A 12,880-nucleotide genomic window follows, 5' to 3' on the forward strand; every position below is an offset into this window, starting at 1 on the left:
CCATATATATTCAATAGTCCCCCAGGCACCAGCCAGGTTTGGCCTCCCCATCCCTAAAGCTCCATATATATTCATATATATATATATAGCTATATATATATACATATATACATATATATATATATATATATATATATAGCTTTATATATATATAGCTTTATATATATATAGCTTTATATATATATATAGCTTTATATCTATATAATATAGATGATCCATCCAGCTACCTCTCTTGGCAACAGATTTTCTGGCAATGAGACGCAATAAAACATTAAATATGTATTACCTTTGAGCAGGGCGACCCTGTTCTGTGGCTCGTTCAGTTCACGATCATCCATGTTTCCATCTACACACACATACAGAGACAGAGAGAAAGAAGAGGAAGAGGAGAGGAGGGAGAGAGGAGAGAGAAGAGGAGTGAGGAGAGGGAGAGAGGAGAGGTAGAGGTAGAGGAGAGAGAGAGAAGAGAGGGAGAGAGGAGAGGTAGAGGAGAGACGAGAGGAAGAGGAGAGAGGAGAGGAAGAGGAGAGAGGAGAGAAAGAGGAGAGAGGAGAGAAAGAGGAGAGAGGAGAGAAAGAGTGAACAGGGAGAGGAAGAGGATTGAACAGTGAGCTAGGACCAGACCAGGACAAACAAGAAAACTAAACGAGTGACAGTAAACCTATATTTATTCCATGTTCTGGACACAACACTGCTTATATAATTTCCTCATTCAGGGTTCAAATAATACAAAAATACATTTACATAGTTACAATGTTGATATCATACGCCTATGGACATGTTTTTAGTTTATAAACATGAAGACTAATTCATTAACTTCATGAATTAATATACAAAGTCTAATTATTTCACTTTTTCAAGTCCTGATAAATGAATAGGAAATATCTACATACCTCTGACAATTTCACAATTGTTAATATTTTAGCCAAAAAGATGTCTTGTTTATATATTTAAACATTTGACTATTTCTGATGTTACCTGACGTGTCGTCACTGCTGCGGTTCTGGCTGGGGCTCAGAGTATCTGACATTTCAGTGTCTTTAGCATCCAGTTGGTTTTCTACAGAGCGACAGGAAGATACAACTTACAACTACTATAAAACACTCTCAGAACACTGAACTTCAAATAAATCACATGAAATAACATGTGGAATGGTGTCCCACTCCTCTTCAATGGCTGTGTGAAGTTGCTGGATATTGGCGGGTTATGGCTGTGTGAAGTTGCTGGATATTGGCGGGTAACCCTAACCCTAACCCTACATTGTCGTACAGGTCGATCCAGAGCATCCCAAACATGCCCAATGGGTGACATGTCTGGTAAGTATGGAGGCCATGGAAGAACTTGGACATTTTCAGCTTCCAGGAATTGTGTACAGATTCTTGTGACATGGGGCCGTGCTTTATCATACTGAAACATGACGTGATGGAGGTGGATGAATGGCACCACAATGGGCCTCAGGATCTCATCACGGTATCTCTGTGCATTCAAATGACCATTGAAAAATTATATTGTGTTTGCTGTCCGTAGCTTATGCATGCCCATACCATAACCCCACCACCACAGGGCACATCAGCAAACCACTCGCACACACGACACCATACAGCCAGGAACAGTTGAAACCGGGATTCATCTGTGAAGAGCACACGTCTCAAGTGTGCCAGTGGCCATCGAAGCTGAGCATTTGAAGTCTGTTACAACGCTGAATTGGTGAGGACGATGAGTACGATGGCTGGTCTCAGACGAGCCCACAGGTGAAGAAGCCAGATGTGGAGGCCCTGGGCTGGCGTGGTTACACATGGTCTGCGGTATTGAGGCCGGTTGGACATACTGCCAAATTCTCTAAAACGAAGTTGGAGGCGGCTGATGGTTGAGAAATGAACATTCAACAATCTGGCAACAGCTCTGGTGAACATTCCTGCAGTCAGTATGCTAATATAATATAATATATATAATAATATATGCCATTTAGCAGACGCTTTTATCCAAAGCAACTTACAGTCATGTGTGCATACATTCTAATTGCACACTCCCTCAAAACTTGAGAAATCTGTGGTATTGTGTTGTGACAAAATCACACATTTTAGAGTGGCCTTTTATTTTCCCCAGCACAAGGTGCACCTGTGTAATGATCATGCTGTTTAATCAGCTTCTTGATATGCCACACCTGTCAGGTGAATGGATTATCTTGGCAAAGGAAATATGCTCACTAAACAAGGATGTAAATAAATATGTGTGCAAAATCTGAAAGAAAAAAGCTTTTGCTCGTATGGAAAAGTTCAGCTCATGAAACATGGGACCAACACTTTACATGTTGTGTTTATATTGTTGTTCAGTGTAGATGGGCTCTGACAACATACAGGAACCATACGTTTTAGTTGTAAATCATTTGGTGCAAATCAGTTTGATAAGGGGAACAAAGTGATGTGATTCAGTTTAAGGGGAACAGAGTGATGTGATTCAGTTTGATAAGGGGAACAGAGTGATGTGATTCAGTTTGATAAGGGGAACAGAGTGATGTGATTCAGTTTGATAAGGGGAACAGAGTGATGTGATTCAGTTTGATAAGGGGAACAGAGTGATGTGATTCAGTTTGATAAGGGGAACAGAGTGATGTGATTCAGTTTGATAAGGGGAACAGAGTGATGTGATTCAGTTTGATAAGGGGAACAGAGTGATGTGATTCAGTTTGATAAGGGGAACAGAGTGATGTGATTCAGTTTGATAAGGGGAACAGAGTGATGTGATTCAGTTTGATAAGGGGAACAGAGTGATGTGATTCAGTTTGATAAGGGGAACAGTGATGTGATTCAGTTTGATAAGGGGAACAGAGTGATGTGATTCAGTTTGATAAGGGGAACAGAGTGATGTGATTCAGTTTGATAAGGGGAACAAAGTGATATGATTCAGTTTGATAAGGGGAACAGAGTGATGTGATTCAGTTTGACCATCGCCCCTCTGTCTAACAAGCTGTCATGCCGGTTTAGCCCACTAGGGCTCATTCTATCACCACATGTCGGTTCAGCCCACTAGGGCTCATTCTATCACCACATGCCGGTTTAGCCCACTAGGGCTCATTCTATCACCACATGCCGGTTCAGCCCACTAGGGCTCATTCTATCACCACATGTCGGTTCAGCCCACTAGGGCTCATTCTATCACCACATGCCGGTTCAGCCCACTAGGGCTCATTCTATCACCACATGCCGGTTCAGCCCACTAGGGCTCATTCTATCACCACATGTAGGTTCAGCCCACTAGGGCTCATTCTATCACCACATGCCGGTTCAGCCCACTAGGGCTCATTCTATCACCACATGTCGGTTCAGCCCACTAGGGCTCATTCTATCACCACATGCCGGTTCAGCCCACTAGGGCTCATTCTATCACCACATGCCGGTTCAGCCCACTAGGGCTCATTCTATCACCACATGCCGGTTCAGCCCACTAGGGCTCATTCTATCACCACATGTCGGTTCAGCCCACTAGGGCTCATTCTATCACCACATGCCGGTTCAGCCCACTAGGGCTCATTCTATCACCACATGTCGGTTCAGCCCACTAGGGCTCATTCTATCACCACATGCCGGTTCAGCCCACTAGGGCTCATTCTATCACCACATGTAACCACATTTACTGTTTGTTTATGCATTTCTGTGAATTACTTAGTTAGTAAATAAATGATTTTAAGACAATTGATATATGGATGACTCATAGTCAAGACTGGGTTCGTGCAGATGGCCAAAAATTTACGCTGTTTGGAATGAGACTAGCGTGAGGTAAAATAAATAAATCATTAAATCAGAAGACTATTGATCAGATATGAAAATATCTGAAAGGTTATATTGGGAAATTATAACTTTGTAATCTGAATACTTTCCTTGGTGCCCCCTATTTCCTAGTTAATTACAGTTACACAATTAATTACTTTGATCGCATTGTCCTAATTACAGGGAATCTTTGATAAAACTGTCTTCAATTTAATGATAGTAAAGACACGACACAGGCTATATCTGGTATTTCCACAGGGTGGTGCTGCTGGACACATTCTGGAGCTAATCAAATCAAAATCAAATCAAATTTTATTAGATGTTGTATTGTCACATACACCGGATAGGTGCAGTGTAATGTGTGGTTTTACAGGGTCAGTCATAGTAGTATGATAGGTGCAGTGTAATGTGTGGTTTTACAGGGTCAGTCATAGTAGTATGATAGGTGCAGTGTAATGTGTGGTTTTACAGGGTCAGTCATAGTAGTATGATAGGTGTTGTTTTACAGGGTCAGTCATAGTAGTATGATAGGTGTTGTTTTACAGGGTCAGTCATAGTAGTATGATAGGTGTTGTTTTACAGGGTCAGTCATAGTAGTATGATAGGTGTTGTTTTACAGGGTCAGTCATAGTAGTATGATAGGTGTTGTTTTACAGGGTCAGTCATAGTAGTATGATAGGTGTTGTTTTACAGGGTCAGTCATAGTAGTATGATAGGTGTTGTTTTACAGGGTCAGTCATAGTAGTATGATAGGTGTTGTTTTACAGGGTCAGTCATAGTAGTATGATAGGTGCAGTGTAATGTGTGGTTTTACAGGGTCAGTCATAGTAGTATGATAGGTGCAGTGTAATGTGTGGTTTTACAGGGTCAGTCATAGTAGTATGATAGGTGCAGTGTAATGTGTGATTTTACAGGGTCAGTCATAGTAGTATGATAGGTGCAGTGTAATGTGTGGTTTTACAGGGTCAGTCATAGTAGTATGATAGGTGCAGTGTAATGTGTGGTTTTACAGGGTCAGTCATAGTAGTATGATAGGTGCAGTGTAATGTGTGGTTTTACAGGGTCAGTCATAGTAGTATGATAGGTGTTGTTTTACAGGGTCAGTCATAGTAGTATGATAGGTGTTGTTTTACAGGGTCAGTCATAGTAGTATGATAGGTGTTGTTTTACAGGGTCAGTCATAGTAGTATGATAGGTGTTGTTTTACAGGGTCAGTCATAGTAGTATGATAGGTGTTGTTTTACAGGGTCAGTCATAGTAGTATGATAGGTGTTGTTTTACAGGGTCAGTCATAGTAGTATGATAGGTCTAGTGTAATGTGTGGTTTTACAGGGTCAGTCATAGTAGTATGATAGGTGCAGTATAATGTGTGGTTTTACAGGGTCAGTCATAGTAGTATGATAGGTGCAGTGTAATGTGTGGTTTTACAGGGTCAGTCATAGTAGTATGATAGGTCTAGTGTAATGTGTGGTTTTGCAGGGTCCGTCATAGTAGTATGATAGGTGTTGTTTTACAGGGTCAGTCATAGTAGTATCATAGGTGTTGTTTTACAGGGTCAGTCATAGTAGTATGATAGGTGTTGTTTTACAGGGTCAGTCATAGTAGTATGATAGGTGCAGTGAAATGTGTGGTTTTACAGGGTCAGTCATAGTAGTATGATAGGTGCAGTGTAATGTGTGGTTTTACAGGGTCAGTCATAGTAGTATGATAGGTGCAGTGTAATGTGTGGTTTTACAGGGTCAGTCATAGTAGTATGATAGGTGCAGTGTAATGTGTGGTTTTACAGGGTCAGTCATAGTAGTATGATAGGTGCAGTGAAATGTGTGGTTTTACAGGGTCAGCCAAAGTAGGAAGGCACAAATTAGGATTAAGTGCCTTGCTCAAGGGCACAGACAGGTTATTCCAACCAGCAACCTTTTGGTTCTTAGCCCAAAGCTCTAACCACTATGGCCCCACTAGGCTACCTGCTGATTGGTGCTTAGCGCAAAGCTCTAACCACTATGGCCCCACTAGGCTACCTGCTGATTGGTGCTTAGCGCAAAGCTCTAACCACTATGGCCCCACTAGGCTATCTGCTGATTGTTGTTGAACCAAAAGCTCCCCTTACCTTTGAGTTGGTCAGGATTGGCAAGGTGGTCTCCTGCTGCTGTCTGGCTGTTCTGCAGGTGGGCATCTATCACCTCTGACAAAGACATGGAGATTCTGTTACTAACATAGTACGAGCAGGCTCATACCACTACATACCAGTGGGAACGACCAGGCTCATACCACTACATACCAGTGGGAACGACCAGGCTCATACCACTACATACCAGTGGGAACGACCAGGCTCATACCACTATATACCAGTGGGAACGACCAGGCTCATACCACTACATACCAGTGGGAACGACCAGGCTCATACCACTACATACCAGTGGGAACGACCAGGCTCATACCACTACATACCAGTGGGAACGACCAGGCTCATTCCATACATACCAGTGGGAACGACCAGGCTCATACCACTACATACCAGTGGGAACGACCAGGCTCATACCACTACATACCAGTGGGAACGACCAGGCTCATACCACTATTACCAGTGGGAACGACCAGGCTCATACCAGTGGGAACGACCAGGCTCATACCCACTACATACCAGTGGGAACGACCAGGCTCATACCAGTGGGAACGACCAGGCTCATACCAGTGGGAACGACCAGGCTCATACCCACTACATACCAGTGGGAACGACCAGGCTCATACCACTACATACCAGTGGGAACGACCAGGCTCATACCACTACATACCAGTGGGAACGACCAGGCTCATACCAGTGGGAACGACCAGGCTCATACCCACTACATACCAGTGGGAACGACCAGGCTCATACCCACTACATACCAGTGGGAACGACCAGGCTCATACCCACTACATACCAGTGGGAACGACCAGGCTCATACCACTACATACCAGTGGGAACGACCAGGCTCATACCCACTACATACCAGTGGGAACGACCAGGCTCATACCCACTACATACCAGTGGGAACGACCAGGCTCATACCACTACATACCAGTGGGAACGACCAGGCTCATACCCACTACATACCAGTGGGAACGACCAGGCTCATACCCACTACATACCAGTGGGAACGACCAGGCTCATACCCACTACATACCAGTGGGAACGACCAGGCCTTGTTTAAAACCCACTGTGACTCAGAGCAGGTACATGAGGAGCTGCCTTGTTAAAAACCCACTGTGACTCAGAGCAGGTACATGAGGAGCTGCCTTGTTTAAAACCCACTGTGACTCAGAGCAGGTACATGAGGAGCTGCCTTGTTAAAAACCCACTGTGACTCAGAGCTGGTACATGAGGAGCTGCCTTGTTAAAAACCCACTGTGACTCAGAGCTGGTACATGAGGAGCTGCCTTGTTAAAAACCCACTGTGACTCAGAGCTGGTACATGAGGAGCTGCCTTGTTAAAAACCCACTGTGACTCAGAGCTGGTACATGAGGAGCTGCCTTGTTAAAAACCCACTGTGACTCAGAGCAGGTACATGAGGAGCTGCCTTGTTTAAAACCCACTGGTTCTCAGAGCTGGTACATGAGGAGCTGCCTTGTTTAAAACCCACTGGTTCTCAGAGCAGGTACATGAGGAGCTGCCTTGTTTAAAACCAATGCATGTTACTACTAGATGCAAAATTCCTTCTCAGATAATTTTGAGGAGAGCGGTGTCAATATTAAAAACATATTTGCTAGTACAACTGACATTCCCCCACTATGGTGTGGAAACAAAGGATTCTCTGAGCTGATTGAAGATAAGCTTGGCCACCCCGTGGTTAAATGTCACTATCATTCACCAAGAGAATCTGTGTTCCAGGATCAAGTCAGTCATGGTAATGGACAGCGCCTCTGTTTAGCGGGCTACAGAATTATTCAGTTTGTGGGAAATTAGACGTTCAATAGACACAATTAGTTGTAATCCACATATGAAAATCAGAACTTGCAAACAGATCATTAGAAATGTTAGGATAAATTGTAAATTGGCACTCCACACAAAAAAGGTTGCCAACCCCTGCCTTAGAGACACACGTTACTTACCATCAAAGTTAGCCAGCCTGTGCAAGGAAGAACCCACTGCTTCTTTCAACTGCTTCACAGCTGCAGTGGGAGAAAAAAGAAAAGAAATTATCAACATCATGACATCTGACATGTCTAGACATGATATCTCTATGATATCTCTATGATATCTCTATGATATCTCTATGATATCTTCTGAGGATCAGTATCTGATATCTCTATGATATCTCTATGATATCTTCTGAGGATCAGTATCTGATATCTCTATATCATCTTCTGAGGATCAGTATCTGATATCTCTATGATATCTTCTGAGGATCAGTATCTGATATCTCTATGATATCTTCTGAGGATCAGTATCTGATATCTCTATGATATCTTCTGAGGATCAGTATCTGATATCTCTATGATATCTTCTGAGGATCAGTATCTGATATCTCTATGATATCTTCTGAGGATCAGTATCTGATATCTCTATGATATCTTCTGAGGAGCAGTATCTGATATCTCTATGATATCTTCTGAGGATCAGTATCTGATATCTCTATGATATCTGAGGATCAGTATCTGATATCTCTATGATATCTTCTGAGGATCAGTATCTGATATCTCTATGATATCTTCTGAGGATCAGTATCTGATATCTCTATGATATCTTCTGAGGATCAGTATCTGATATCTCTATGATATCTTCTGAGGATCAGTATCTGATATCTCTATGATATCTTCTGAGGATCAGCATCTGATATCTCTATGATATCTCTATGATATCTCTATGATATCTTCTGAGGATCAGTATCTGATATCTCTATGATATCTTCTGAGGATCAGTATCTGATATCTTTATGATATCTGAGGATCAGTATCTGATATCTCTATGATATCTTCTGAGGATCAGTATCTGATATCTCTATGATATCTTCTGAGGATCAGTATCTGATATCTCTATGATATCTTCTGAGGATCAGTATCTGATATCTCTATGATATCTGAGGATCAGTATCTGATATCTCTATGATATCTGAGGATCAGTATCTGATATCTCTATGATATCTTCTGAGGATCAGTATCTGATATCTCTATGATATCTTCTGAGGATCAGTATCTGATATCTCTATGATATCTTCTGAGGATCAGTATCTGATATCTCTATGATATCTTCTGAGGATCAGTATCTGATATCTCTATGATATCTTCTGAGGATCAGTATCTGATATCTCTATGATATCTTCTGAGGATCAGTATCTGATATCTCTATGATATCTTCTGAGGATCAGTATCTGATATCTCTATGATATCTTCTGAGGATCAGTATCTGATATCTCTATGATATCTTCTGAGGATCAGTATCTGATATCTCTATGATATCTTCTGAGGATCAGTATCTGATATCTCTATGATATCTTCTGAGGATCAGTATCTGATATCTCTATGATATCTTCTGAGGATCAGTATCTGATATCTCTATGATATCTTCTGAGGATCAGTATCTGATATCTCTATGATATCTTCTGAGGAGCAGTATCTGATATCTCTATGATATCTTCTGAGGATCAGTATCTGATATCTCTATGATATCTTCTGAGGAGCAGTATCTGATATCTCTATGATATCTTCTGAGGATCAGTATCTGATATCTCTATGATATCTGAGGATCAGTATCTGATATCTCTATGATATCTTCTGAGGATCAGTATCTGATATCTCTAGACAGCTTCTGAGGAGCAGTAGGTAGTCATTTTAATAAGAACAGCAAAACAAAAAGAATGTTTATCATGGCCTGTGAAATGGCTGTAGCCTATATGGTGAGGTCTACAGTCATGGCTCAGGGCAATCACTGATCATGGATTAATTATCCAAAGTAATTCATCATGCTGTAATTCTCTCCTGAACATGACACAAAGCAGGCAGAATGTAGTGCTACAGACCGGTGCAGAGAGAACAGGTGTTGTCACCATTAGCAGATAAACTACAGCACCAAACATGCAACAGGGAAGTTAAATGTCCCAGACAGTACAAGAGAGGAACCAAACCGTTAAGGCTAATAATAATATCGGGTAAAGAGCTAGAAAGGTGTGGTTGGCATGCAGAAAACGATGTGCGATTGGGAATGTCTCAACAGAAGAGTAGAAGCTGATGCAATTATATGAAGAAAAAAGAAGAAGCAAAACCACAATGAAAAAAATGGGGAAAGCATGTTTGTGACAGTGACAGGACGACTTCATTTCTGGGAACTCCTCCACCGTTGAACCCCTCCAGTAGCCTGGCCTCAGATGCACTGAGTGAGGATAACGCTGAGAACACTGCAGTTCCCTTGACAACAGTAGAACACTGGTTCTATCATCACGGTATTTGGTATTTTATTATGGATCCCCATTAGCTGTTGCGATAGCAGAAGCTACTCTTCCTGGGTTCCACACAGAACATGAAACAACATGATATAACACAGAACATCAATAGACAAGAACAGCTCCAGGACAGAACTACATCAATTAAAAATAAATTGTCTTTAAAAAAGGCACGCGTAGCCTACATATCAATATATACACAAACTATGTGGGTAAAATAGGGGAGAGGCGTTGTGCCGTGAGGTGATGCTTGATCTGTTTTGTTAAACCAGGTGTGTTGTTAATCTGAGCAATATGAGATGGTACAGAGTTCCATGCAATAATGTCTCTATATAATACCGTACGCTTTCTTGAATTTATTCTGGATTTGGGGACTGTGAAAAGACCCCTGGTGGCATGTCTGGTGGGGTAAGTGTGTGTGTCAGAGCCGTGTGTAAGTTGACTATGCAAACCATTTAGGATTTTCAACACAATGTTTCCAGAACCCTATATTAATACACAGTACCCCGGTCTAGACCAGCAGAACCCTATATTAGTATACAGTACCCCAGTCTAGACCAGCAGAACCCTATATTAGTATACAGTACACCCCAGTCTAGACCAGCAGAACCCTATATTAGTATACAGTACCCCAGTCTAGACCAGCAGAACCCTATATCAGTATACAGTACCCCAGTTTAGACCAGCAGAACCCTATATTAATACACAGTACCCCAGTCTAGACCAGCAGAACCCTATATTAGTATACAGTACCCCAGTCTAGACCAGCAGAACCCTATATTAATATACAGTACCCCAGTCTAGACCAGCAGAACCCTATATTAGTATACAGTACCCCAGTCTAGACCAGCAGAACCCTATATCAGTATACAGTACCCCAGCAGAACCCTATATTAGTATACAGTACCCCAGCAGAACCCTATATTAGTATACAGTACCCCAGTTTAGACCAGCAGAACCCTATATTAATACACAGTACCCCAGTCTAGACCAGCAGAACCCTATATTAATACACAGTACCCCGGTCTAGACCAGCAGAACCCTATATTAATATACAGTACCCCAGTCTAGACCAGCAGAACCCTATATCAGTATACAGTACCCCAGTCTAGACCAGCAGAACCCTATATTAGTATACAGTACCCCAGTCTAGACCAGCAGAACCCTATATCAGTATACAGTACCCCAGCAGAACCCTATATTAATGTACAGTACCCCAGCAGAACCCTATATTAGTATACAGTACCCCAGTCTAGACCAGCAGAACCCTGTATTAGTATACAGTACCCCAGTCTAGACCAGCAGAACCCTGTATTAGTATACAGTACCCCAGTCTAGACCAGCAGAACCCTGTATTAATATACAGTACCCCAGTCTAGACCAGCAGAACCCTATATTAGTATACAGTACCCCAGCAGAACCCTATATTAGTATACAGTACCCCAGTCTAGACCAGCAGAACCCTGTATTAGTATACAGTACCCCAGTCTAGACCAGCAGAACCCTATATGAACAAACAGTACCCCAGTCTAGACCAGCAGAACCCTATATTAGTACACAGTACCCCAGTCTAGACCAGCAGAACCCTATATTAATATACAGTACCCCAGTCCAGACCAGCAGAACCCTATATCAGTATACAGTACCCCAGTCTAGACCAGCAGAACCCAATATTAATATACAGTACCCCAGTCTAGACCAGCAGAACCCTATATTAACACACAGTACCCCAGTCTAGACCAGCAGAACCCTAAATTAGTACACAGTACCCCAGTCTAGACCAGCAGAACCCTATATTAATATACAGTACCCTAGTCTAGACCAGCAGAACCCTATATTAACACACAGTACCCCAGTCTAGACCAGCAGAACCCTATATTAATATACAGTACCCCAGTCCAGACCAGCAGAACCCTATATCAGTATACAGTACCCCAGTCTAGACCAGCAGAACCCAATATTAATATACAGTACCCCAGTCTAGACCAGCAGAACCCTATATTAACACACAGTACCCCAGTCTAGACCAGCAGAACCCTAAATTAGTACACAGTACCCCAGTCTAGACCAGCAGAACCCTATATTAATATACAGTACCCTAGTCTAGACCAGCAGAACCCTATATTAACACACAGTACCCCAGTCTAGACCAGCAGAACCCTATATTAATATACAGTACCCCAGTCTAGACCAGCAGAACCCTATATTAATATACAGTACCCCAGTCTAGACCAGCAGAACCCAATATTAATATACAGTACCCCAGCAGAACCCTATATTAGTATACAGTACCCCGGTCTAGACCAGCAGAACCCTATATTAGTATACAGTACCCCAGTCTAGACCAGCAGAACCCTATATTAACACACAGTACCCCAGTCTAGACCAGCAGAACCCTATATTAACACACAGTACCCCAGTCTAGACCAGCAGAACCCTAAATTAGTACACAGTACCCTAGTCTAGACCAGCAGAACCCTAAATTAGTACACAGTACCCTAGTCTAGACCAGCAGAACCCTATATTAACACACAGTACCCCAGTCTAGACCAGCAGAACCCTAAATTAGTACACAGTACCCCAGTCTAGACCAGCAGAACCCTATATTAAAATACAGTACCCCAGCAGAACCATGACCGCCACTCACCCAGACCGCCACTCACTCAGACCGCCACTCACCACTCACCCAGGCCGCC

The 12,880-nt window shown here is 42.4% G+C and overlaps 1 protein-coding gene across 2 annotated transcripts in view; it reads right to left on the bottom strand.

The window, feature by feature from the left end:
• The window catches only part of LOC124003364 (sarcolemmal membrane-associated protein-like), a 113,817-nt gene that overhangs the window by 26,755 nt on the left and 74,182 nt on the right, over window positions 1-12,880 (bottom strand). For both annotated transcript variants that reach the window (XM_046311546.1, XM_046311547.1), the window contains exons 12-15: window positions 7,858-7,917; window positions 5,875-5,949; window positions 979-1,059; window positions 287-346 (exon numbers count right to left, since the gene is read on the bottom strand). In XM_046311546.1, coding sequence (XP_046167502.1) covers window positions 287-346; window positions 979-1,059; window positions 5,875-5,949; window positions 7,858-7,917 — 276 coding nt within the window. The remainder of the gene's footprint in view (window positions 1-286; window positions 347-978; window positions 1,060-5,874; window positions 5,950-7,857; window positions 7,918-12,880) is intronic.

This window comes from Oncorhynchus gorbuscha, linkage group LG18 (genome assembly GCF_021184085.1).
Source record: "Oncorhynchus gorbuscha isolate QuinsamMale2020 ecotype Even-year linkage group LG18, OgorEven_v1.0, whole genome shotgun sequence".
Lineage (NCBI taxonomy): Eukaryota > Metazoa > Chordata > Actinopteri > Salmoniformes > Salmonidae > Oncorhynchus > Oncorhynchus gorbuscha.